The 27,862-nt window shown below is 48.2% G+C and overlaps 2 protein-coding genes across 4 annotated transcripts; both read left to right on the forward strand.

The window, feature by feature from the left end:
• On the forward strand, positions 1-20,933 carry CCM2L (CCM2 like scaffold protein). Of its 3 annotated transcripts, none has more exons than XM_015474261.3 (10): positions 1-86; positions 2,462-2,629; positions 4,817-4,900; positions 5,007-5,190; positions 6,012-6,472; positions 8,989-9,124; positions 11,219-11,282; positions 13,616-13,745; positions 14,242-14,380; positions 18,930-20,933. In XM_015474261.3, exons 1-10 carry the CDS (start codon positions 57-59, stop codon positions 19,238-19,240), a joined length of 1,707 nt encoding a protein of 568 aa, XP_015329747.1. In that variant the 5' UTR covers positions 1-56; the 3' UTR covers positions 19,241-20,933. The 3 variants fall into 3 exon arrangements, with proteins under 3 accessions (XP_015329747.1, XP_015329749.1, XP_015329748.1); XM_015474263.3 differs by having other exon boundaries at positions 9,025-9,124; XM_015474262.3 differs by having other exon boundaries at positions 5,010-5,190.
• On the forward strand, positions 14,393-20,933 carry LOC132346947 (craniofacial development protein 2). The gene has a single exon (XM_059893014.1). It carries the CDS (start codon positions 14,622-14,624, stop codon positions 15,816-15,818), a length of 1,197 nt encoding a protein of 398 aa, XP_059748997.1. The 5' UTR covers positions 14,393-14,621; the 3' UTR covers positions 15,819-20,933.
• Positions 20,934-27,862: the final 6,929 nt, after the last annotated feature.

Raw genomic sequence — 27,862 nt, forward strand, 5'->3', positions numbered from 1 at the left:
GGGAGAAGGTGGAGGGGTGGCTAGGAGGGTGGCAGGAGCGGAGGGGACGCTTCACCATGGAATATGAAGTCAAGAAAGGGAAAAAGGTAGGTGGGGGTTTGGAAAGGGTTCGGGGTAGAGAAGTGTACCCGGAGTTGGAGAAATGAGAAGCCTGGGGGTGGGGTGATGGGCAGTGAGTGCTCAGGAGCACCTTTCTTCTTGTTTGGAAAGACCTTTCTCTCCACCCTTGGGCAGCCAGACATTTGGGCTCAAACTCTCTAACCAGTCTCCCTACTCTTAGTGGCCTCTGCCATCCCAGGAAAGAACAGAAGGACAGGTACCTTCCAGGAAAATCCAGCCAGCCAGATTAGTCTGGGAGACACTCCCAACCTGCTTCCCTGGTGTTCCTGGGGGTTCCCCTCTGCAGTTTCTCAGACCGAAGGACAGACAGAAAAACAGACACCAAGCAAACCCATTCCCCTGATTCTTGCCTCATCAGGGAGAAGGACCTCAGGCAGGGCAAGTCTGTGCTACAAGGCTGCCTATCTGGGCTTGGGACAACTACCTCCTCCTCCTGCCAGGTTCTAGCTGAGCCTGGCCTCTCCCCATCTTTATACAGGGACCAGTTCTGTTCCAAAGGCCTCAGCCTGAGGGTCACTCCCCAAACCCCTAGATCTTTACTTCTTCCTGACTCTCAGAAATTTTCTAGTCTGGTTCTCTGGGCATCTCACTTGTTTGTCTTTGCAGTCCAGGAAGCCTCTGGGCTTCCAACTCCCACCCCCATCCCCACCGAGCCCTCTTCCCCCAGGAAACCAAGATCCAACTGTTTGAAAAGGCTCCCATGTGAATTATGAGGGCTCCGAAGGGAGCCAAGACATAGGTGCTTGTTGCTTCTTGGTTCCTTTCTTCTACAGATATTTATTCAGTACCTATTATATACCAGGCACCATGCCTGGTGCTGGTGATGATGCACTGTGAATAAAGTCAGACAAGGTCCCTGCCCCCTCCCTGGAGCTCACAGTCTAGTGGGGAAGACAGCTATTAATTTTTTTTTAAAGCCATTAATGTAAAATTGTACAAAAGGCTCCATATGCAGTGCTGGGAGAATGTTAAACCTTAGACTGGTCAGCCTGAGCTGATAGGTGGAAAGAAAGGGAGTAGGAAAGAATGTTTCAGGCAGGGAAACAGTGTGTGCAAAGCCCCTCCATGGGAGGAAGGAATATAGCAAGTAGGAAGAACTGAAAGATGGCCCTAGACCCAGAGGACAGGAGTGAGGGGCAGTGAGATGAAGTTGGAGAAGTGGTCAAGGCTGGACCGTTCAGGGCCACAGACAAAACAATTACCTTCCGGGTCCACTTAGGCATACACACATACTCCATACATGGGATAAAGTCCTGCCTCCATAGCCAACATTCAAGCCCTCTATGACTTGTTCAGCTCATCATTTGGCTACAGCAAAATGGCTATAATACATCTTCTCCAGGCTTGTGCTCATCCAGCCCTTGCAGCCCCCAGGATTTTGCACATGCTGTGCCCTCTTCTTGGAATGTTTGTTCCCAGATTGCTTGATCTCATTCCTCAGAGCTTCCTTGTACTTAATCCAGGCTCCATGATACTGATTGTAAAACTTGAACTGGGCATCAGAATCACCTGGTGCTTGTTAAAACACAGATCATGGGGGTCTCATCCCAGCTTCTGGTCCAATAGGTCTGGGATGGAGTACAAGAATGTATATTTCTCTTAAATTCCCAGGTGATGCTGCTACTGCTGGTGGTGGAGACCCAGGAACCACACACTAAGAACCACTGGTCTAGATCAGTGCTCACACTTTCCTGAGAGTTTAAATTCTGTTGGGCTGAGTTGAAGCCCTAGAATTTGCTCCTTCAATCTAGATCCAGGCCATTTTTAATGCAGGTGCCCACTGGATTATACTATGGTATCATTAGTTAGAAATCAATCATTTCTAATATTGAGGAAAGCATAGGAAATAGCTTAATAAATACCTATGCACCTACCATTCAGCCAGATTGGATGTTAATATTTTTCTGTACTTGCCCCAGCCTAGGTAAGTTCCTACTGTCACCTGGATGTTTATTTTTTTTAACTTTTTACTTTGTATTGGGGTTAGCCAATTAACAATGTTGTGATAGTTTCAGGCAAACAGGGAAGGGACCCAGCCATACATAGAGATGTATCCATTCTCCCTCAAACTCCCTCACCTGGGTATTTAGAATGAAGGTTTGGAGCCAGACTGCCCAGGGTGAATATTGGTTCTACAGCCACTAGCTGGTAACCTTACTAGCTCTTTCTGAGGCTCAGTTTCTCCATCTGTAAAATGGAAATCACAGAGGTAACTTGTCCCTCCCTGCAGTGTTTTTGTCAGAATGCAATTAGATAATATAAGTACAAGGCTGCGTATAAGTGCTGGTGCTGGAGAAGACCAAGTCAGTGGCTTTTACCCCCATGCCCTTGCCTCCCCCAGGGCTTTGTGTCCCCCATCCGGAGGCTGGTGTTCCCCAAGGCTGCGCGCCGGGCAGCCTGTCGGAGCAGTGTGAGCCGCCGCCCCCTGCACTCGATGCCCCTCTATCCCCCCGACTACCTCATCGACCCTCAGATTCTGCTCTGTGACTATCTGGAGAAAGAGGTCAAGGTATGCGTGGGATGAGGGGGGAAGGGTGGGAAGGATCTGGGGACAACAGATTAGGGGGAAAGTTTCCCTCGACCCTCTTAGGTTCCCCCTGGTCTGAAATTTAAACTGAACAAAGATTAACCGGAGAAAAGCACACCGGAAAAAAGCATTTTATTAAATTTTCCCATGTACGTGAGAACGTTCAGGGAGAGAATGGAAGACCCTGAGAAGTGACTAGAGGAAACTTTAATACATTTTGGACAAAGAAACAATAAATCTGTGAAGAACTGACAAGGCAGAGGGGTTCGGAGTAGGGGTAGTACATGGTAAAGGAGGAACAAGATTTGTTTACACAGACTTCTCGGCCCTCAGTTCCCTGTCTCTGGTGATAAGGAGGTCTCCCTTCCTGCTAGTACTCTGAAAAAAAGGTACCTTTCACCAGGGAGATTTATCTCCTGCTTTCAGGGAAGAAGGATGATGCAGGGGAATTCTGAATGACCTTCCTGCTGCTGTCATTTCCTCTGACTCCCTCAGCTTAAAATAGTCAATATGCTGAGGTGCCATATTTTAGGGTGGCATGTTCTGGACCCCATCAGTAAAGACTTTACCTCTCCTACACACCAACCTATGACCAGCCTTATCTTACACAGGGGAGGCTCAGGGGAAAAAGGCATGGAGTCAACCCAGCCCTGCACGTGCACTCTGCTGGGAACCCTCAGCAAGTGACCTCCATATGCTCAGCCTCAGTGTTCCCATCTCAACACGGGGCTCAAAGTCTATACCCCAAGGGCAAAGCAGATGGGAAGGTGCCCTGTGCACCGAAAAGCCAGTCCGTCTTGTGAGATTTTACTGCAGTGACATTACTGCTACTTGGATGGTGTCCAGATTAAAGGAAGCCAGTTCTGCAAGTCACAGGGACTTGGGCCAACTCAAGGGCTCTACTTCTATTTCATGCACACCATGAAGGAGCAGTGGAGAATCCTCATTACCCAACAAAGATCGATATGGGGGTAGGAGTGTCAGATTTAGCAAAAACAGGCACCCGGTTGGTAGGGGGAGGGATAAATTAGGAGTTTGGGATTAACACACACTATTATATATAAAATAGATACACAACAAGGACCTATTGTATAACACAGGGAAATATAGTTGATATTTTGTAATAATCTATGATGGAAAAGAATATGAAAAAGAATATATATATATATATATTATATATGTATACAGCCGAATCACTGGGCTGTATACCTGAAGCATTGTAAATCAATTATACTTCAATAAAGTTTTTATTAAAAATTTGAATTTCAGGTAGGCAATGAGTATTTTTTAGTATTAATATATACCCAGTGTTACATGAGACTAAAATTACTTTAAAAACAAACTAAAAAAGTAGCTGTTTACATGAAAACCAAATTTAATTGGCATCTTGTATTTTATCTGGCAACCCTATAAAGGGAAAAGCTAACAAAGTCACTTAAAAAACTAGGGACTGAAACTTTATAGAGAATAAAAAGAAGAGAAATGGTATGATTGGTAGAATTCACCTGTAAGAATAAGACTAAAAATAATGAAAGAAGACACTTAATGACATTTAAGTGTGATAACATTAAGCTATAAGTAAGAATGAATGATTTACTTATTTTTCTGACAAAATTATATACTAACTTGATACAATATTCTTTCCTTCCCACTTAATTTCTGCAACAAGATCATAAAGAAGGCCAGTGACCTGTTGACATGGGTGCTTGGGATGAACAGGAGCCACTCAGGCCAAGTGGGAAATTGCAAGTGGCCTGTTCTTTCAAGCTATTACAGTGACCTTTGCTTCTGCCATAGTTAAATAACTGTATGCTCATAAAGTAAGCTTATATTAGCAAAAATAAGTGAGCAGTGAGAGTGTGGGTTCTGGTGTGTGGAGTCCAGCTCCACCCTTTATATTATAGATAATACTGGGCAGGTTATTTATTTTGACTGTGCCTTAGTTTTCTCATCCTCAAAGTAAGGATGAATGAGTGCATAAAACTCGCAGGACTATGGCTCCTAGGATTGCTTTAATAACAGTTATAACCAAGCCATTATTATTAATTCAGATATTTCTATCTCAGTCTAACTTTACGGTGTCAGTGAGGTCAGGGTCCTCCGCGGCTTCAAGGTGACCTCTCTCTGCCCTTCTCCCACACCCCCGACCCCCGTCCCATTTCTATACAGTTCCTGGGCCACCTCACCTGGGTCACCTCCTCACTGAACCCCTCCAGTCGGGACGAGCTCCTGCAGCTGCTGGACACGGCCAGGGTGAGGCGCCGGGAGAGGGGAGGACAGGGTCTGGTCCCCTACGTTTCCCACCCTACGTTTCCCACCCGTGGCCACCGGGACTCAGGAGATCCGACCCACCCTGCAGCAGCTGAAGGAGCTGCCGCTGAAGACCACGGCGGAGCAAGACAGCATCCTGAGCCTGTCGGCCCGCTGCCTGCTGCTCACCTGGCGCGACAACGAGGAGCTTATCTTGCGTATCCCCACGCACGAGATTGCCGCCGCCTCCTACCTTCAGGACGACGCTCTGCACCTGCTGGTGCTGAAGACCGGTACGGTGGGCGGGGCCTGGCGGGGCAGGGCGGGGAGGGGAAGGGGTAGAGAACGCGCCCGTCACCTAGAAATGGGCGTGGCCTGGGCAGGGGCGGGGCCTGAGGCTGGAGGATGGGGTGAAAGGCCTGACCAAACTACCCCGAGACTAGGGATAGGGCACGGCTGTTTGCAAGAAAAGGGAGCCCAGTGTTGAGGCTTGAAGGAGGGAAGCCTGACCCACCATCTCGGAAATGATCGAGAAGCCAGAATCCTGAGGCCCGAATGCGTGATTAATGGGTAGCAAAATTCTGAGGCTAGGAGGGTACCTGGGGCAAGAGGCGGAGTCTCACTTAGGGGCGGAGCCGTACACTGGGGGGCGGAGCTCGCGGCTGAGATACCGGGTGGGAGGTGTGAGGTATCCTAGGAGCGGGGCCTGAGGCCAGGGGCGGAGCTGAAGGGAAGCTTGGATCCAAGGACAGGTTCCCGAAACCAAGAACAGGGTCAGATTAACAGTAAAGAGAGAGGCGATAGCCTGACCACTACTCAGATCAGACGGCAGGGTCCGAGGCGAGGGTCGTCTGGATGGGGTGGGATGGGTGGGAACGGCCAGATGCAAGGGTGGAGCCTGAGGGGTGGGGCGGGGTCCAAAAGCAGGGACCCGGAATGGGGCGGGGTCGGGCCTCCTGACTTTGAAGCCAGGGGTGCGTCCTGAGCACAGGGGCCGGGGGACTCACTCCCAAATCCCCATCCCGCAGCGGCGGGTCAGGACCCCCAGCTGGCCTCGGGAGAGGGGGCGCTTAGCCTGGATCTCCTGCTTTGACTGCCACACGACCTCTCCTAGGTCTGGGCGTGGATCCGGTGCCAGCCGGCGTAGACGCCAGCCCCGGCGGGGCGGGGCGCGACCCGGGCCCGCCGGGAGTGTCGCCCGAGAAGCGGCGGGTGGGCACCACCGAGCGGCGCCACACCATCTGCAGCCTGGACTGGCGGATGGCGTGGGGCGGCGGTGCAGGCGCCGAGGCCCGGGCCGGGGGCGGCGGCGGCGGCAGCCTGGAGCGCCAGCGCGCCGGGGCGCGGGCGTCGGGCAGCTGGGAGCGGCGGCAGACGTTCAGCGGCAGCTGGGAGCGGCGGCACGCCGGCGGCGGCGGCGGCACAGGAAAGCCAGGCGGCAGCTGGGAACGGAGGCAGGCGGGTGGCGGCGGTGGCAGCTGGGAGCGGCGTCACCCGGGCCCCAACCCGCTCGACCCGCAGGACCCCAGCCCCGACGCCTACTGCAACTTGGTCATTCTGGCTGTGGCCAACAGGGTGAGCCCGAGGGCACCCTGAGTCCCTGCACCCTGCCTCCAGGGCACGTCTTCACCCCCGCCTCCATCCCTCCGCACCGCCCCCTCCGGCTCCCCATCCCTCTGTCCCCGCCCCCCCCCCGCCCCCTATCCCTCCGCCCCCACCCCCGCAACCCTCCGCCCTCACTCCCCCGTCCCCCCGCCCCTTTTCATCTCCCTCTTTTGGCCCTACTCTCCAGGATTTCAGGTACTGTGTGCCCATAACGGCAAAAGGCTTCTACCCTCCAGCTCCGGGACACCTCAGGGACACCTTCCCCTTACTTGTCCCGGAGGGATGAAAGCTCAAAATGGCCCAGACTTGATCTAATCTCTCCTCCAGCCCTCCTCTTTCCCCAAAGTCGTAAGTCTCCGCACTACCACAGTAAGAATCATGAGGACAGTAATTTCCAGCACGAATTGAGTGCCCGACCTGTGCCAGACAGGAAACCAGTATTAATCATTTTGTTCTCACGGTAACCCCTAGAGGCAAATATTACCATCATTCCTATTCTACAGAGAAGGAAACAGACACAGAGGCTAAGCAACTTGTGCAAGGTCACACAGGAAGCAGGCAGTGATTTCAACACTGGGACCCAAAAGTTCAGAGCCTGTGTTCTTGGTAACAACGGTCATCACCCAAAGCATAAGATTTCCCGCCATTCTTGCTCCACCCTCTAACCTCCACATTCACCCTTGCTTTTATTTATTTGACCATGTTCATTGAGTACCAGCTTCTGCTAGGCATTGGTCTAGGTGCCATGGATACAGAAATGAACAAGACATAATTAGTGTCCTCCCTTAGGGAGCTCACTGTCTAGCGGACACCTTCAAACCCTGAGACTTGTAAGCTTTTTCTCTGACCCAGGGTCTTGAACTCCCCCTATGTATAAATCCCATGTGGTGAACAAAATAGACACGGTGCCTCTTTAGAAAGAAAGGTGGATAGTAACCAGTAAACTCAGGCTATGGAGCTGACTCGAAACACTTTCTCATTTATCCTTGGCACCTAGAAAAGTGCCTGGCATATGTATGCGTTCATGCTAAGTCACTTCAGTCATGTCCAACTCTTTGCAACCCCATGGACTATAGCCCACCAGGCTCCTCTGTCCACGGGATTCTCCAGGCAAGAATACTGGAGTGAGTTGCCATTTCCTAGCTGCTCAATAAATATGAGTAGATGGATTAGTTCATAATATATTAGGATATGTTGTGATAGGGACCAAGAAAAAAACAGGCAACTTGAAATGATAAGGAGGAAGGAGATCCATTTTTCAGAGGGAAAGTGAGTTTGTGCCTTTTAAACTGAAATGTGGAAGAGAGAAGGAAGCAGCAGGGCAAAGAGCCAAGAAAGTCCATTCCAGGCATAGGTACCAGTGTGCCCTGTTTATTCCACTAGGCTGGGAGGGCTTTAGGCCTTACCTAATTCACCTCTGAGACTCCATAACCCAGCACAGTGCCTGCCAAACAGTGGAAATAAGTAATAATTTGTAGAATGAGTAAATAAATAAGGCTTTTTCCCGGGAGTATCTGAGCCTCTGGCCTCCAATCTGAGGCATCATGGTCCCAAGAAGGGTACAGGAGTTAGAGTCAAAAAACCTGGGTGCCAATATTAACCAAAGCCATGAGCCTGCTGTGTGAGTCACTTATCCACTGTCATGAAATAAGGATCCCCTCTTCTCTGTCCACTTGATAGGGTTATTATAAGGATCAATCCTGGTTTAATGATAACTTTACTCCCTCATCCCAAAATGCCTGTCCTGAGGTTACATTTTAATTTACACCCTGGGCTGACTTTTTTAGAAGCACAAAATGAGAAATGACTTCATAAAGATGGACTCTTTATTAGTTGTCTTTCTATATCTCTTACTAAAGAGGTAAACCAAAAAGGCAAATTCCTCTTCAAATTCGCCATCTCAAAAAAGTGTTACCCAAGAACCTAAATACCTTCCTTCTATCAGGGACTGAAGTTTATATATTCATCCTGCTTCCATTTTTGCCCTGGGTGCCAGGAAGCTCACATCTAAATATGGCACAATAACTATGTTGAGCCTAACATTTTCATACATGTAATTCTTCCTCCTCATACTAGGTATTAGGAGACCAGGGTTCTAGCCCTGGCTAATCACTTTAGTCTCTGGGTTTCAGCTTCCTAGGTGTAAACTTAATTTAATTTAGCATAAGCATGCTAATGTTTAATTTAGCATAAGCTTCAGGAAGGCCCATAATTCTCCCATAAACTGGGGGTACCTGTGTGTACTTTTCAGAGCATGAGAGTTACAGTTTTCACACGATTCTAGAAAGATCAGTAAATGGCTATTTCTATAGAAGCCACCCAGAGCATGGCTAGATAATTTTGATGGAAAATGACCTTAGAGTGGCTCTAAAGTCGCCCATAGTTGAGTGTGTGCCCTTGTGTGCCCGCTCACACTGCGTTTTCAGGAAGCAGGGGCATCCTGATCACAGAAGAGGGACTGAGCTCTGTCCTTCTCTCTGGACAAGGATGCTGCTGAAGAGTCCTGTGCCCTCATCTGTCAGGTCTTCCAGATCATCTACGGGGACCAAAGCATTGAGTGCGTGGACCGGGCCGGTTACCACTACACATCCACGCCTGAACGGCCGTGGCTCTGTAGCCGCAGTGAGTATTCCAATTCCTGGCCAACCTTCCTGTGAATCATCCTGAAAGGCCAGAGGAGGTGGGGGTCAGGGGCAGGGTAGGGGGTGATATGTCCCAAGACTGGGGCCAACAAAAGCCTTTAGGGGTCCTGACTTCTACAGCAAGTACAGTGTACCCCCAATATATAGCTAAAATAAAATGTCCAATTTCATAATGACCTCAAGCCTAGCTTTATAATAAGCCCTTTAGAGGTGAACTCTCTCTCCCTTTTGTATTTTGGCATCCCAGGGGCATTGTCTGTTTACTGAGCCATCTAGCCCTACTAGGACTCTAGGTCAAAACCAAGATTTCAAGACTGGTCCTTGAATGCTGTCAAGGGCTGGAATGCAGATGAAATCAACAGAGATTTGCTGAGCACCAGCTATGTGCCAAGCACAGACCCAACGTGCCACATGTTTATAATCCTCATAACAACCTCATCTGTCCTGTTTACCACTGTGTCCCCTGTTCCTAGTGGAGGATCAGGGCCAGACGCTCAAGGTGTATTTTCTGAATGGATGAAAGAACTGAGGCCTTATGAATCCAGTTTTAATGGACGAGGCTATTAAGGCTCAGAGCGGTCAATAAATGTCTCAAGGTCACACAGCTGGCAAATGACAGAGTCAGGATTCAAACCCAAGTGCACCTGATTCTAAAGCTTCCATCTGCAACATGCTTCCTTCAAGGCCCCAAAGTGAACTTCCTCAGCCACAGCTCCCTCAGGGTGGTCCCTGTTTGCATAGCTCCAGCAACAGGGAGTGGGCTCTTTCCTCCTGGAGGCACTCCCATCTGTGGGAACTGTGGTTGTTGAGAATCTGGGAAAGTTCATTGACTCTCCCAGGGATGATGGAGAAATAAATAAGATAATTCAACAAATATTTCTTGAACACCTGAGTGTTGGATTCTGCTAATCCCCAGGATGCACTGGTGACTAAAATCAGACATGGTCCTCCCTCAGAGGCTTGCATTGCTGAAATCAGCTGACAGTAATTAAATTGTTACACAGGGACTTCCCTGGTGATTCAATGGCTAGGACTTTATGCTCCCAAGCCAGGGGTTCCGGTTCAATCCTTGGCCAGAGAACTAGATCCCACATGTTGCAACCAAAATTTCGCATGCTTTAACTAAAGATCCCATGTGCCACAAGGAAGACCCGATGTACTCAAATAAATAAAAATATTTCTTTGGGCCATACTGGCCTTTACTGCTGCTTGTGGGCCTCCTCTAGTTGCAGCAAGCGGGGGCTACTCTGTAGTTGTGGTGCGCATGCTTCTCATTGAGATGACATCTCTTGTTGCAGAGCGCAGGCTTCAAGGTGCATGGTCTTAGTGGCCCCGCAGCATGTGGAATCTTGCTGGACCAGGGATCGAACCAATGTCCCTTGTATCGGCAGGTGGATTTTCAACCACTGGACTACCAGGGAAATCCTGTTTTTGTTTTTTTAAGAAAAATAACCTACTTTAAAAGAAATAGTTACACAAATAAAATGCAACCACACACTCTTGTAGGAAAATATATAATGAGAAACCAGCCTGACCTGGAAAGTCAGGGGAGTATCCTGAGGAAGTGCCACTAAGTGAGCCAAGGGGGAGGCCAGTACCTGTACCAGGGTCAGGTACAGAGCAAATTCTCTGTACCCAGTGCTCCTTTCTCCTCATGATTTTGACCTCCTTCCCTCCAAAGGTCTTTTTTTTTCCTGTCTCTCTCGCTCAAACATATATGGCTTACAAACCCTACAGCAACTGTTCCCTGGCTTGCTCTCCCCAAGGTCCCCATGAGTAGGCAGGAAGGTGGTGTTGTCCCAACCTTGGGGAAGGTGAGGGCCAGGAGGAAGAGGTGGGTTGCCCAAGGTTGTCTCTGTGTTGGTGGTGGGGGCAGGAATCCTGGTCACAATCTTCCAGTGGCTGCCCGTTTCACTCAGTGCGTAAGCTAACTCCTGTACGATTGCTTACAAGGCCATCCTTGCTCCAGCCGCCATCTTTACTCCAGGGTGGGGCTGAGCTTGGGGCCTCGGGGACCCGGGGATATTGGTCCCTGCTTTGCCACCACTCACTGCCCTCTCTCTGCTGCCCCCAGGTGAGAGCTGCCGCACTGACGGGACCTATGCCTACGACGCGGACTTCAGCTGCTGCAGCTCCTTGTGGGTACTGCCCTGGCCAGGGACCCCACTCTGGTCCCTCTGTCCCTGCACAAACAGGACTGCTCCTCTGGGCACTCTTGAGACCCTGTGGGCAAGAGAAGATGGGGGAAAGTGACTCCACTTTGATTTGTGCTGAGACACTGGTCTCTGAGCCTGAGGCTCTAGTGAGCTGATAGAATCCAAACCCCAGAGAGAGAGACAAGGCAGCCAGAAGCCAGAACTAGGTCCACAGGACCCTGCCGCTCTTCCCCAGTCATCCAGACACTCAATGGCCTGCAGAGGCCAAAATCACAAATAATGCCAAAAAATCATTTTGGCTTCATGGAATAGAAAACTCTAAAAAAGAGCCGTTTAAACAAGAGTTTCCTCCCCCTCCCCCTCCCTCTTACATAAAGTAGACCAGGAGTTCATGGCCTTGTGGTCATCAAGGACCCAGACGTATCTTTCCAGCCTCCCTAACACTTGCTTTCATCCTCCAAATCACCTCATGGGCCAAAATAGTGGTAATAGCTCCAACCATCACAGCAGGTCTTTAATTCTTTGCTAAAATTTCCACCTGATGGCTTCTGCTTACATCTTGTTGGCCAGAACGTGGTCTCATAGCCACAACTAGCTATAAGCAGGACTGGAAAACACAGGGTTTTTAAAAAAGTCTCAGTGCAGAACATTGTCTAGGGTTCTATTTTGGATGATCAACCACCCCAGTTTGCTCAGGATTTAGATGTTCCCCAGGACATGAAATTTTCAGTACTAAAACTAGGAAAGTTCCAGGAAAAGTGAGACACGTTGGTCACCGTAATTCTGTTGCTAAGGCCTTTGGACAAGGGCAAGTGTCTGCCGGTGATATATGCCTTACTTCCCCCCCACCAACTTTTTAGCAGCAATGTATTTGCCTAATACTGTGTGCCCTTAGGCCAGTCCTTAAACAATCTGCTGTATGCTAGAGAGACAATAGTCATGACAATGAGTAACTTTTGAATGTGCTATGTGCCAAGGGCTATTTTATAATGCACTTCATTTAAAAACTCTATTTCTCACGACACCAATTTTTTACCATCCCATTTTATAGCTAGAGAAATTGGAAAATAGAGAAGTTAAGTAACTTGACACAAGGTCAAGAAGCTAGTAAGTTGTTGGCCTGGGGTTTGAACCCAAGTAGGCTTAGAATCCACACTAAACGTACAGTGCTTCTATAGAGCTAATCATTGACGATGGTTCTGGAACAACGTAGAGACCAGGAGGCAGAGCCCAAGGCTGACTTTTATTTAAGCAATATTTATTGAGTACCTACTCTGTACCTACCCATGACACAGAGGCTTTTCTGATGCCCCCACCAAATGTCCTCTCTAACCACTCTGTCCCTCACACCCTCTGTCGCAGCCACAGTGGCCTTCTGGCTGCTCCTCAGACTCACCGTGCAGATCCTGCCTCAGCATCCCTGTGTGCTGTGCTGTGTGCTAGGGAGACAGGGGGAGCAGGGCAAGAATGAGACCTGTGCTCGACACAGAGGAGGTACTCAGCAAACAGAGAAAACCAAGGTCTCTGCTCATGCATGCTTGCAAGTGTGGCAAAGGGACAGGGAAATCATTATTTAGTAGCAAAAAGCATCAACAGTAAGAAACATGACCGGGAAGCTCAGAGAGTGGCTGCAAAAACCCTGCCTCATCTGGGGAGTCAGGAGGGCCTCTCCAAGGTGACGACACTTGAACTGAGACCTGATGGATAAAAAGGGGAAGAGCACTCCAGGTAGAGAGAACAGCAAGTGCAAGGAGGCTGAGGCAGGATATGCTTGGCGAGGCTGAGGAGCAGCCAGGAGGCCACTGAGACTGCGACAGAGGATGTGAGAGACAGAGTGGCTAGAAAGGACATTTGGCGGGGGCATTGGAAAGGCCTCCATGTCATGGGTAGATTTATAGACTTTGTGATCATATTGGACAGAGGGTCTATCTTGGTCAGGAGGGATCAGGGAGAACTCTCCCGAGGAGGTGACTTTTAAAATGCAATGATGAGGAAGAGTTAGCTGAGCACACAACAGGGAAAGAGAGGCATTCCAGGCCGAGGTAATAGCATGGCCAAAGGCCCAGAGGTGAGGAGGTACTTGGAGTATTAGAGGAAAAGCAAGAAGACAGGTGGCCTGAGCCTAAGCAGCAAGGGTGAGGCAAGGCTTAAGAGGTGGTGCAGGGCCAGATCACAGGAGACCTCGAGGGCCAAAATGGGGTCCAGGAGGAGGGCTCAGTCCCAGGGCATGGGTGGCTGTTCCCTCCCACCTTCAGCCTACCGCATGGAGAGGAGCTGGAGAGAGGGAGTGAGGCCCCTTCCCTCTGTTCCTGCAGCAACAGCTCCCAGGACACATTTGAAGCCTGCTACAGCGGCACGTCCACACCCTCTTTCCATGGCTCCCACTGCAGCAGCAGCGACCACAGCGGCCTGGGCCTCGAGCAGTTACAGGATTACATGGTCACGGTGAGCTGGGGCAGGCAGGGTGGCCAGGTATTTCAGGAATCATGAACAATCCTGGGCATAACTGAAGTGTAAGACCTCAGAGGTCAGGGCAGGGCATGACATTCGGAGAATAAACGGAGTCAGCCATGAAAGACCTTAATGAACGTCAGCTAGCAGTGAGTGCTGGCTTTATACCGGGCACTGTTCTGAGCACCTATAATCTATCATCTCCTTTCATCTTTCAACAACCCAAGAGGGAAGTGCCATCATTATTCTCACTTTGTGATGAGGAAAGCAAAGGTTAAGGAGGTTATCATCTGCTCATGATCACAGAGCTGGTCAGTAAAGGGGCCAGGATTTTAAATTAGGCAGCTTGAGTCCACATCCCACTCTTAGATGCAGCCCAAGGGGTCTGGATGTCCCCCAGGAGGCCAGCTTTTCAGAGGAGGGCTGGGCTGGATACATCCAGCTCTGGGTCTTTTAGGCAGGGGAGTAATTTCAAATGGTGCACCCACAGTTGCGGACTAAGCTGGGGCCCCCAGAGATCCAGCAGTTTGCGCTGCTGCTTCGGGAGTACCGGCTAGGGCTGCCCATCCAGGACTACTGCGCAGGCCTGCTGAAGCTCTACGGAGACCGGCGCAAGTTCCTCCTGCTCGGTGAGCCCCCTGCCCAGGCTGGGAGTGTTCACTCTTTACCCTTTGACCAACCCCACGTCCAAGGAGCCATGGCTGCGTGGGCGCAGAAGGGCCTAGAGGAGCTATCCCACGTTGAAGGTCAGGAAGGGCGGCAGTGAGGAGAGGTACCTACCCTCGTCCAAGGTAAGGAGCAGTAGCTGCGCTTTGCTGGAGCAGCCGTAAAGAGATACCCCACGCCCAAGGTAAGAGAAACCCAAGTAAGATGGTAGGTGTTGTGAGAGGGCATCAGAGGGCAGACATACTGAAACCATACACGCAGAAAACTAGTCAATCTAATCACACTAGGACCACAGCCTTGTCTAACTCAATGAAACTAAGCCATGCCCGTGGGGCAACCCAAGATGGGCAGGTCATGGTGGAGAGATCTGACAGAATGTGGTCCACTGGAGAAGGGAATGGCAAACCACTTCAGTATTCTTGCCTTGAGAACCCCATGAACAGTATGAAAAGGCAAAATGATAGGATACTGAAAGAGGAACTCCCCAGGTCAGTAGGTGCCCCATATGCTACTGGAGATCAGTGGAGAAATAACTCCAGAAAGAATGAAGAGATGGAGCCAAAGCAAAAAGAATACCCAGCTGTGGATGTGACTGGTGATATAAGCAAGGTCCGATGCTGTAAAGAGCAATATTGCATAGGAACCTGGAATGTCAGGTCCATGAATCAAGGCAAATTGGAAGTGGTCAAACAAGAGATGGCAAGAGTGAATGTCAACATTCTAGGAATCAGCGAACTAAAATGGACTGGAATGGGTGAATTTAACTCAGATGACCATTATATCTACTACTGCGGGCAGGAATCCCTCAGAAGAAATGGAGTAGCCATCATGGTCAACAAAAGAGTCCGAAATGCAGTACTTGGATGCAGTCTCAAAAACGACAGAATGATCTCTGTTTGTTTCCAAGGCAAACCATTCAATATCACAGTAATCCAAGTCTATGCCCCAACCAGTAATGCTGAAGAAGCTGAAGTTGAACGGTCCTATGAAGACCTACAAGACCTTTTAGAACTAACACCCAAAAAAGATGTCCTTCTCATTATAGGGGACTGGAATGCAAAAGTAGGAAGCAAAGAAACACCTGGAGTAACAGGCAAATTTGGCCTTGGAATACGGAATGAAGCAGGGCAAAGACTAATAGAGTTTTGCCAAGAAAATGCACTGGTCATAGCAAACACCCTCTTCCAACAACACAAGAGAAGACTCTACACATGGACATCACCAGATGGTCAACACCGAAATCAGATTGATTATATTCTTTGCAGCCAAAGATGGAGAAGCTCTATACAGTCAGCAAAAACAAGACCAGGAGCTTACTGTGGCTCAGATCATGAACTCCTTATTGCCAAATTCAGACTTAAATTGAAGAAAGTAGGGAAAACCACTAGATCACTCAGGTAAGACCTAAATCCAATCCCTTATGATTATACAGTGGAAGTGAGAAATAGATTTAAGGGCCTAGATCTGATAGACAGAGTACCTAATGAACTATGGACAGAGGTTCATGACATTGTACAGGAGACAGGGATCGAGACCATCCCCATGGAAAAGAAATGCAAAAAAGCAAAATGGCTGTCTGGGGAGGCCTTACAAATAGCTGTGAAAAGAAGAGAAGTGAAAAGCAAAGGAAAAAAGGAAAGATAAAAGCATCTGAATGCAGAGTTCCAAAGAATAGCAAGAAGAGATAAGAAAGCCTTCCTCAGTGATCAATGAAAAGAAATAGAGGAAAACAACAGAATGGGAAAGACTAGAGATCTCTTCAAGAAAATGAGAGATACCAAGGGAACATTTCATGCAAAGATAGGCTCGATAAAGGACAGAAATGGTATGGACCTAACAGAAGCAGAAGATATTAAGAAGAGATGGCAAGAATACACAGAAGAACTGTACAAAAAAGATTTTCATGACCCCGGATAATCACGATGGTGTGATCACTGACCTAGAGCCAGACATCCTGGAATGTGAAGTCAAGTGGGCCTTAGCATCACTCCGAACAAAGCTAGTGGAGGTGATGGAATCCAGTTGAGCTATTTCAAATCCTGAAAGATGATGCTGTGAAAGTGCTGCACTCAATATGCCAGCAAATTTGGAAAACTCAGCAGTGGCCACAGGACTGGAAAAGGTCAGTTTTCATTCCAATCCCAAAGAAAGGCAATGCCAAAGAATGCTCAAACTACCGCACAATTGCACTCATCTCACACGCTAGTAAAGTAATGCTCAAAATTCTCCAAGCCAGGCTTCAGCAATATGTGAATCGTGAACTTCCTGATATTCAAGCTGGTTTTAGAAAAGGCAGAGGAACCAGAGATCAAGTTGCCAACATCCGCTGGGTCATGGAAAAAGCAAGAGAGTTCCAGAAAAACATCTATTTCTGCTTTATTGACTATGCCAAAGCCTTTGACTGTGTGGATCACAATAAACTGTGGAAAATTCTGAAAGAGATGGAAATACCAGACCACCTGATCTGCCGCTTGAGAAATCTGTATGCAGGTCAGGAAGCAACAGTTAGAACTGGACATGGAACAACAGACTGGTTCCAAATAGAAAAAGGAGTACGTCAAGGCTGTATATTGTCACCCTGCTTATTTAACTTCTATGCAGAGTACATCATGAGAAATGCTGGGCTGGAAGAAGCACAAGCTGGAATCAAGATTGCCGGGAGAAATATCAATAACCTCAGATATGCAGATGACACCACCCTTATGGCAGAAAGGGAAGAGGAACTAAAAAGCCTCCTGATGAAAGTGAAAGTGGAGAGTGAAAAAGTTGGCTTAAAGCTCAACATTCAGAAAACGAAGATCATGGCATCTGGTCCCATCACTTCATGGGAAATAGATGGGGAAACAGTGGAAATAGTGTCAGACTTTATTTTTCTGGGCTCCAAAATCACTGCAGATGGTGATTGCAGCCATGAAATTAAAAGACGCTTACTCCTTGGAAGGAAAGTTATGACCAACCTAGATAGCATATTGAAAAGCAGAGACGTTACTTTGCCAACAAAGGTCCGTCTAGCCAAGGCTATGGTTTTTCCAGTGGTCATGTATGGATGTGAGAGTTGGACTGTGAAGAAGGCTGAACGCTGAAGAATTGTTGCTTTTGAACTGTGGTGTTGGAGAAGACTCTTGAGAGTCCCTTGGACTGCAAGGAGATCCAACCAGTCCATCCTGAAGGAGATCAGCCCTGGGATTTCTTTGGAAGGAATGATGCTAAAGCTGAAACTCCAGTACTTTGGCCACCTCATGTGAAGAGTTGACTCATTGGAAAAGACTCTGATGCTGGGAGGGATTGGGGGCAGGAGGAGAAGGGGACAACAGAGGATGAGATGGCTGGATGGCATCACTGACTCGATGGACGTGAGTCTGGGTGAACTCCAGGAGTTGGTGATGGACAGGGATGCCTGGCGTGCTGTGATTCATGGGGTCGCAAAGAGTCAGACACGACTGAGCGACTGAACTGAACTGAACTGAAAGCCACATCATGAGATCCACAAGACAAACAAGGAAACCATAGTGCGGAGAGGGGAAGGGACTTGTCTGCAGTCACAGAGCCGGGAAAGAGAGCACAGGTGTAACCATTTCACCTTCACAGCAAAGCTGCAAGAGGGCATGACACTTCCCATTTTACCCCACGAGGCATCCAAAATTCAGAGAGGCTAAGGAACTCATCCAAGGTCATGGAGCTAGTGAAGAGGGCTAATGATAGCAGTAAGAGGAATGATAATCCTTTTTTTTCTTTAAGTTTTTATTCAACTTGTTATAATATTGCTTCTCTTTTATGTTTTGGTTTTGTTGGCCCTGAGGCATATGGGATATTAGCTCCTAGACCAGGAATTGAATCTGCACTCCTTTGATTGGAAGGCCAAGCCTTAACCACTGGACTACCAGGGAAGTCCCAGGAATGATGATTCTTAATAAGCTAACATGTACTTGGCTGTTAACATGTGCCAAAGGATCATCTGGTTGAAGGCCCTCGGTACTGATAGTTGAAACTATGACTTGCCTCCATTTTGCAGATGAGAAAATTGAGGCTTAAAGAAACAAAGTACATAAGTCATAAAGCCAGTAAGTAGTGACAGAAGTAAAACAGAAGTCAAATGGGCTGCCCAGTGTGTGCTAAGAACCTTATTTAATCCTTACAGCCCGGGAGAACAGGTGCAATTACCTCCGCTTTACAGGTGAGGACAGTAAGGCTCAGAATACTTATTGAGGCTACTTATTGAGTCCATGGGGTCACAAAGAGTGGGACACAACCGAGCGACTAAGCACAGCACATAACGAATAAATAGGAATATAACCATCGAAATAATAATGATAACAAGAATAAGCTAACATGCAGTGAGCATTTAAATGTGTACGGGGCACTGTACCATTATTCTCCAGCTCAGAGAGTCAAGGAGTTGTGCAAGCCACACAGCCAGCGAGTGGCAGGGCCGGGGATCTGAACTCCGCCCTCCAGCGAAGGTGGGAGGGGAAGGGCTGACCCCGAGGAATCACCCTGGCCCTCGACCCGCAGGGATGAGGCCCTTCATTCCGGACCAGGACATCGGCTACTTCGAAGGTTTCCTGGAGGGCGTGGGCATCCGCGAGGGCGGCATCCTCACCGACAGCTTCGGCCGCATCAAGCGCAGCATGAGCTCCACGTCGGCGTCAGCGGTGCGCAGCTATGACGGCGCCCAGCGGCCGGAGGCGCAGGCCTTCCACCGGCTGCTGACAGACATAACGCACGACATCGAGGCGCTGGCCCCCGACGATGACGAAAGCACGGATGAAGAGGCCCGGGACTCCCCGGGCGGGGGCGACGCGGCCGAGGACAACTACCTGTAGCCTGTGCCGCCGTCCCTGCAGAGGGCGGGCGAGCGGGTGGCTCCGCGCTCCCGCCTCTGAGTCTCATGCGCCCTTGTCTGTGCGTTTGTGTGATCCATCCCCAGGATCTCCTCCCCAGACCCCAACCCGGGGCTCCGCGCTCCGGGGGCGGGGGTCTGTCCCTACCGGTCCCCTGCCCCGGGTCCCTGCAGGACGGAGAATGTCCTGCAGGGGCGGGACCCTAAGCGGGGCTCAGTAGCTCCCTCTGCCGGTCGGGGAGGGCGGCGAACTTCTCTGTCCCGATAGCCCGAAGGTTCGGCCTCTGGACGGACACTCGAGACTCCGCAACTTTCTGGAGGCCAAGCGAGTGATGGAGAGTGTGCTCCACCTGCTGGCCGGTTGAGAAAAGAATTCCCCGAGCCTGAAGACCTCTTTTCCTATTTTACAGTTTGAGAAACTGAGGTTCCAGAGAAGAAACTGGAGGGAGTCTCCTGATTCCCCTTAGATATTACCTCACGCTGGCCATACTAAATCGTGCAAAGGGTCTTTCTGAAGCTCTAGGAGGCAGGGTCTCCCCTTTGCAGATGGACTTAGATCTTTAGTGTGGAATAGAGGTTTCTTTCTACCAAGAGTCGACCCAGAGGTGCGTGATCTGGGTCCCAGCCTCCACCCTAAGGCTATGAACAAGTTACTTGTTCAGATCTTGCAATTGGATCAGGACAGGCTGGGCTCCCTGTCTGATAGGTGTCCTAGCCTCTCTGCCTCTCCCATTTTTTCTTCTAACCCCACCCACCTCACAAGGGGGTCATAGGGATTACTGAAGGTCAAGACCTTAGTGCTAGGTCTAACACATGATAAGTGATCAATAAATGCTGTTCCCTTCCACATCGAACACTTTCTGACTCAGTTAACCTGTCTTTAGCTGTGTGCAACGGGACACGAACTGAGGTGAGGGTGAGATGTAGGAAGACCCTCAGGGAACTCACAGTTTGGGAGGAGAAAATAGGACTTGCCCCTCACAGCTCTATTACAGCCCGACTCCATTCATGCTCAAAGTTCAAATGAAAAGATTCTGCAGACCAGCCATCGCATCTCAGGTAGTCAAAGAAATCCAAAGACAGAATTGGAGGGGGAGAAAAGTCAGCATAAAGACAGAACTTGCACAGCCTCAGGAAAGGCTCAGAGGCTGAAAGAAGCCCTCAGAAGAGGCAAGAGAATTGCCTAGAAGAGCTAAAATTTATCTGTAGAACTTTACATGGCCAGACACAAGGTACTTACCATGAGGTAGGTACTATTATCGCCATTGTTAAAGTAATATCATTATTATTACTAGGGCTTGGATTCAGCAAGTTCCCTGATTCATTCTCAGTTCATGGCAAATGACTGTCCCATCATAACTGACCCACAAAAGGCCCTTCTGATCACCGACTCTATGGACATGAGTTTGAGCAAGCTCCGGGAGTTGGTGATGGACAGGGAAGCCTGGCGTGCTGCAGTCCATGGGATCGCAAAGAGTCGGACACAACTGACTGAACTGAACTGATGTCTTACTTCGTTTTATATTCCCCAGACTTCATCCACACATCCCCGAAATCCTTCTCCTCCCCACCATGGGTACCCATCTCTATGTGTTGATATATGTCCCCGGACATAAAATGTATAATGTCTTGTGTGTGTGTTTACATTACATAAATGGTATTATGTAACAAACTCATTCTGTTGTTTCCTTCCTGTGTAAAAACCTAACTTATTACATCCAACCACTGCAAAATATTCCAAGCTGAGCATCCACTGATGGATGCTCAGGTTGCTTCTGATTTCCTCTTAGCATAAACCACACTGTGATGAAAATCTTTGTGCATGACCCTTGTGGGGCTGTGCGAAAATTTCTTTGGGCTCTATACCCAAGAGTAGATCATAGGGTATATATGTTTTCATTTTCACTAAAATTCGCTAGAATGACTACACCAGTAGTGTGTGAAGGATACTGTCTCCCCATGTTATCAGCGACTTTTCCATCATCTGACTTTCTAACCTTTTGCCTATTTGGGTGTAAGGTGGCATCAGGTTGCTTTAAGTTGCGTTTCTCTGTTGACCCTGAGATTCAGAACCTTCTCCTATAGTTGTCAGGCATTTAGGCTTCCCCTTCAGTATTGTCTGCTCATATCTTTTTCCCATTATCATTTGGGTTCCCTGTCTTTTTCTTGTTGATTTGCAGGAGTAGTTTATACCTTTTAGGTTTTAATCCCTTGTTGGATATTTTTATAAACATCTTTTCCTAGTCCCTTGCCCATCTATTAAGTTTATTTATGGCAGTGGTTGCCAAACTTTAGCATGCATCAGAATCTCCTGGAAGGCTCTGTAAAACACAGATTGCTGATCCCCACCCCAGAGTTTCTGACTTAATAGAACAGAGATGGGGCCCAAGTACTTGTGTGTGTTTGTGTGTTTTTAGCATTTACTTATTTAATATTTTTTTAATCTTTATTGAATTTTTTACAATATTGTTTCTGATTTACATTTTGGGTTTTGGGCCACGAGGCCTGTGGGATCTTAGCTCTCAGCCAGGGATTGAGCTCACACCCTGTGCACTGGAAGGCAAAGTCTTAACCACTGGATCACCAGGGACACCCTAAGAACTTGTGGCTTTTAAAAATATTTATTTATTTATTTATTTTTGGCTGCACTGGGTCTTCGTTGGTGGGCATGGGCTTACTCTAGTGGTGACAAATGGGGGCTCCTCTTCATTGCTGTGCACAGACTTCTCATTGGAATGCCTTCTCTTGTTGTGAAACACAGGCTCCAGGCCTCGCGGGCTTCAGTAGTTGCAATACACAGGCTCAGAGTTGTGGCTCATGGGCTCCAGAGCTGGGGCTCAGTAGTCAAGGTGCAAGGGCTTAGTTGTTCTGTGGAATGTGGAATCTTCTCAGACCAGGAATCAAACCCATGTCTCCTGCATTGGCAGGCGGATTCTTATCCACTGTACCACCAGGGAAGTTCAAGAACTTCTGTTTTTAACAAGTACTCGGATGATGGTAATGGTTCAAGGACCATACTGCGAACCACTGGTCTGTGGTATCTTCCTCTGAACAAATTTTTAATTTTTATATTTTCAAATTTATTTGTCTTCATTTTATGGATGAGGGAACTGGAGCTCAAAGTGGTGAAGTGAATGACCCCCAAGATCCACAGCGAGCTGGGATCTGGACCCATATCCGGCTCACCCCAGAGCCCAGGCTCATACTGGCTCTGCTATCCTGTCTACCTACTTTTGGGATGCATTGATCAGAGGCTGAGGTATTTAGACCTGAGGCCATGAGGTGTCCTGGTAAGTTCCTGAATGAGGCAGCCACGAGGGGGAAGTCCATTGACAAGGGGCAGAGACCAAAGAGATAGGGGTCCCTCTTAAAGGCCTGAGGGCTTTGCAAAAGGATCAGGCTTGGAAATTGGCCACAGTCTTAGCCTGGCACAGAGTCAGGACTGCTGAGAGGCACTGAGACAGCTCTTACCCCACAGCTCTGAGGATGGAGCAACTTCCCCTCATACCCTGAGGAAGTCCCTAGCCACCCCGGAACTATCCTCTTACTAAAGCCATGTAACCCTTTGGTTTCTGAAGGCTGTGGTGACCCAGGCTCTGAGCATGGGGACTCTGGCCACACTTCCTCCTGTAGCCTTCAGAAACCCTGCCAGGGTCACTTCCCATCATGGTTCAGTTCCTGGCACTGCAAGACAGGAAACCCCCCTGGGCAGGGACAGCTGATTCCCAAAGACATGTAGGGGTGGTGTAAGGATGGAACTCCCCGACCAGCTGGATCCCCTGAGGACACTCCTGCCCCGTGGATGAGTGCCAGGCACTCATCCACTGCCTGGCACTCCAACTGTCTCCAACTGCCACTGCCACTGAAGTCCCTCCCACCTGGGGCCCTGGAGACTCCCAGCAATCCTTTGCAACTGCATGTTGGGGATGGGGTCTGGCACCATTATCATCCAGTCACTGTCATTTAGAGAGCCCCCACTCTGTGCCAGGCATTGTGCTAGACACTAGAGGGAGATACAGAATAATCTCTGCCTGCTGGGGGCTCCTAGGCTGATGGTCCCCAAATGATCACTACACAAAATTCTCAACTGTAAAATCAAAGAGTGAAAAACTGGCTCTTTCTGGGGAAGCTGGAAAAAGCTGCTTGGAGGAGGTGACCTACAAGTGAGACCTTGAAGGACAAGGTGGGTTTTGGCAGGTTGACAAGAGCAGGGAGAGCCCTTCAGGTGGGCCCAGCATGAGTGTAGACAGGGGAACGTGGCACCCTCTGAGACACTTAAACACTCTGGTGCCAGGGTCAGACTTGTGGTTTTGAGTCCCAACTCTGTCATCTGCAGTTGGGTGACCTTGGGGTAAGCCCCTAAAGGTCTTGTTTTCCTCATCTATAATGTGGGGCAATAACAGCATTGGCCTCATAGGTCTCGTAGATTGCTGTGAGGCGTGAACAAGATAATCCACATAAAAGTGCACCTGCGGCTGCTGCTTGGTCGCTCAGTCCTGTCTGACTCTGTGTGACCCCAGGGACTGTAGCCCGCCAAGCTCCTCTGTCCATGGGATTCTCTAGGCAAGAATACTGGAGTGGTTTGCCTTGCCCTCTTCCAGGGGATCTTTCCAACCCAGGAATCGAACTGGGGTCTCCCGCATTGCAGGCAGATTCTTTACCAGTTGAGCTATCAGGAAAACCCCAAAAGCATCTAGTAAGTGCTTAATCAATGTGACCATGATTTATTTGGGAGGTACATGGGGTATGTGCAGTGAGGGGCAGGGCTTGTAGGGGAGGAAATCAGAGAAATGGACAGGCTGAGATGGCCCTAGAAGGGCAGGCTGGGAAGTATAGGCAGTGGGGAGTCAGCTAATGGGCTTGCATTTTCTCAAAATGAATCTAGCTGCTTAGAGGGGAGAAAAACCTGGGCCCTGGGGCCCTAGGGAGAGGGCTGGGACAAGGACCAGAGGAGAGATGCTAAGAACTGGCTCAGATGCGCTAAGAGGAAGGAAGAAGGGAGGGCAGGTTCAAAGGAGGGAGGGGAAGAGGGCTTCCTATCAGCTGAGAGACAGTAATATCTCATATCCTTTGATTAGACTCACTCATTCCCTCCTTCACTCATTCTTTACAACTGCTTATTTAACACTTGAACATTGGCCTCATGGGGCTTCCTCTCTAAGGAGTTTATATTGCTATTAATGTTCCAGATGCAGTAACCAGCAAATGATCAGAAATTGACAGCCCCACTGCTGTGTCCTGGAGAGAGCATGGCAAACCACTCCAATATTCTTGCCTGGAGAATCCCATGGACAGAGGAGCCTGGCGGGCTACAGTCCATGGGGTCAAAAAGAGTTGGACATGACTGAAGCGACTTACCACATACGCACGCACTGTTGTGTCCTCCTATTTCTGACTTGCCTATTCACAGACATTCCAGATGAAGGGCAAAATGTTTTAGAGGCCAAGCCAGCCTGTCTTGTCTACTTCTTGCATTGGAAAGCTTGCTGTCTTCTGAGATAGTTCTTTCCATCTAGGACAAGGGCTCACAACTGCCTCCTAGCCCACCCTTCTCCCTGCAACCCCACCACCGGGTCTTAGCATCACCTTCTAGAACATTACATGGCATGGCTGCTCCCTTAACCCTTAGGTGCCCCTGCAGTGATGCACAGAAAATGATGTGACCTGTAGAAACTTCAGGCTTTCCTGGTGGCTCAGACAGTAAAAAAACCTGCCTGCAATGCAGGAGACCCAGGTTTGATCCCTGGGTCAGGAAGATCTCCTGGAGAAGGAAACGGCAACCCATTTGGTATTCTTGCCTGGGAAATCCCATGGACAGAAGAACCTGGCAGCTCGTGGGGTAGAAACTTCTCATTTCTGTCTCGAAGCAAATTGTTCCAAAACATTATTTTTGAAGCTTATCACGCAGACAGTGTCTTTGATGTATAAAGAGAACATTCAAATAAATAATAAGGACCCATAACCCAACAGAAAAATAAGCAAATTATTTTTTTCAGTTCACAGAAAAGATAATTGGTTCTGAAACTTGTGACACAATGTTCAACCTCACTCTAATAAGAAAAATGCAAATTAAAACTGCATTGAGAAGTCATTTTTTTTTTCAGTTACTAGACTGGCAGAGTTTGGAAAGTTTGACAACTTACAGTGTGGGTAGGTATGAGGAAACAGGCACTCACATGTTTTGGGTGGGAGGGCGAGTTGGTATAAACCCTACTTCACAATATCTAGCAATATTTTAAATGCACACACCCTCCGATGCAATGGTTTCACTGCCAGGAAGGTCTCCTGCATTCATACTCACAACATGGAAATGATGAATATACAAGGAAAATCACTGCAGCTTTGCTTCTAAGGACAAGAGATTAGAAACAAATCGAATGTTCAGTGATAGAGAACTGATTAAATAAACTGGGACTCGTGCAGACAACTGAATACCATGCAGCCATAAATAAGAATGAAGTAGTAGTGGTGTTGTCATTTAGTTGCTCAGTCATGTCTGACTTCTTTGCGACCTCCTGGACTGTAGCCTGCCAGGTTCCTCTGTCCATGGGATTTCCCAGGCAAGAATACTGGCGTGGGTTGCCATTTCCTCCCATTTCCTTCCCAGCCCAGGGATCAAATTTGCATCTCCTGCATTGGCAGGCAGATTCTTTACCGCTGAGCTACCAGGGAAGCCCAGCTCTCTGTGTACTGATGTGGAATTGTTTCTAGGATAAAGTAACTGGAAAAAAGAAAAGCAAGATACAGAATAATGCACTTTGGATGGTGTTATCCTTTTCTTTAAAGAGGGCAGAGAATGTCTTTGTGTCTCCGCATGGAATACATAGTTCTGGAAGGATATACAAGATAGGTAATAGTTGTTGTCTCTGAGCTGGAGGAATGTACAGTTGTAAAATATGGAGGAAAAGAAACTCTCTTTTCATGATGTATCTTAAATATTGTGCCATGAATATGAATTACAGAAAAACAAGTAAAAACCTGTTATTGCAGTATTTATCATACTCTACAACCCCATGTGTTTCAATGTCTACCTGACCTCCCCATCTCCATCTCCAACACATGCACACACACACAGATCTTGATCTTGTGAGGGGGATGGGAAGAATTGGTTGTGACTTATACTCCCTCCTGGAGCCCAACACAGCATCCAACACAAAGCAAGGGCTCAGAGAATCTGAATCCATATTCATAATGACTTCCTTCTCCAAGAAGCCCCCAAGTAATTTCACCTCCTGGCATTCCTGCTCTTGTGTGGACCACTCCCACATGGAATGGAGATGACCTGTGTGACCAGCGTGATGCATCACCTCCTCTCTCCAATCACTTGCTCTAGGGGAAGCCAGCCACCATGTCATATGCACACTCAGGCAACCTTATGGGGGGGTTCACGTAGTGAGCTTCTGGGCCTCCTGCCAATAGCTGTATGAGTGAATCATCCTGGAAATGGCTCTTCAGCCCCAGTCAATCCTTCATTTGACTGTAGACCAAGTTTACCTTGCCTATTTCAGAGAGACCCCAAGCCAGAGCCATTAAGCTAAGCGGCTTCCAGATTCCTGACCACAGAAGCTGCATGAGACAACTGTTTACAATGTTTGAAGCTGCTAAATTTAGGGGCAATTTGTTACACAGCAATGTGTAAATAGTACAGTCAATGGTCTTCATTAAGCATCTAGGAAGGTAAGAAAGTATGTCAGTCGTATCTGACTCTCTGCGACCCCTTGGACTGTAACCTGCCAGGCTCCTCTGGCCATGAAATTCTCCAGGCAAGAATACTGGAGTGGGTAGCATTCCCTTCTCCAGGGCATCTTCCCAACCAGGGATCTAACCCAGGTTTCCTGCATTGCAGGCAGATTCTTTACCATCTGAGCTATACTGTGTATCCATTCTGTGGGGAGTACAAGAAAAAAAGACATGATCCTGGCCTCAGGGGAGAAGGCCATGTGCACATTCATCCTTCAACCAACATTTATTGAGCACTTACTATATACCTGGCCCTGTGTGAAATGCTGACTCACAGAATGCTGGCAATTAAAATAGGACAAAAGGGAACTCTCAGGATTGATGGCAATGTCTATTTTAATGGGGTTGAATTTATATAAATGTACAATCCATTTGCAAAAATTCAGCAAATGAACACTTAATCTTATGCAGTTTAAATTTGTAAACAAAGATTGAACTAATTCACTCTGAAATACTTTTTAAAGAGGAATTGATGCACAGCTAGATGGATAGACTTGTGATAAGTAGACAAGTAGAAGGTTCATGGTAGATGCAGGTGGTGAGTATAGGGGTTTTGTTGTAAAAGTCTTTCAGTTTTGATGTATTTGGGGGAAGTCTCGCAATAAGAAACTTTAGGGAAAGGACCTTCCATAACCATACATACCAATCCTCTCATTTATTATTATTTTAATTACACAAATAAAAACAAATACAGTCTACTTTTAACAACTAGAGGGAATTTGTTAAATTCTCTGGTCCCATGGTACACTCTTCTTCAGTGACTATCTCTGTTCTTGTCGGCTGTGTATATAGGTAGACACAAAACAATGTGTTTCCCGTTTGTTTTTGTTTTTTTAATGAATAATGCTCTCTATACTATTCTGAA

This window comes from Bos taurus, chromosome 13 (genome assembly GCF_002263795.3).
Source record: "Bos taurus isolate L1 Dominette 01449 registration number 42190680 breed Hereford chromosome 13, ARS-UCD2.0, whole genome shotgun sequence".
Lineage (NCBI taxonomy): Eukaryota > Metazoa > Chordata > Mammalia > Artiodactyla > Bovidae > Bos > Bos taurus.

Excerpts from the sequence above, each read along its gene's own strand:
- CCM2L (XM_015474261.3), top strand. The coding sequence starts at position 57 with ATGGAATATGAAGTCAAGAAAGGGAAAAAG. Across the intron at positions 9,125-11,218 it reads GCCGTGGCTCTGTAGCCGCA|GTGAGAGCTGCCGCACTGAC; the intron begins GTGAGTATTCCA and ends TGCTGCCCCCAG. Across the intron at positions 11,283-13,615 it reads TTCAGCTGCTGCAGCTCCTT|CAACAGCTCCCAGGACACAT; the intron begins GTGGGTACTGCC and ends CTGTTCCTGCAG.
- LOC132346947 (XM_059893014.1), top strand. The coding sequence starts at position 14,622 with ATGGTAGGTGTTGTGAGAGGGCATCAGAGGGCAGACATACTGAAACCA.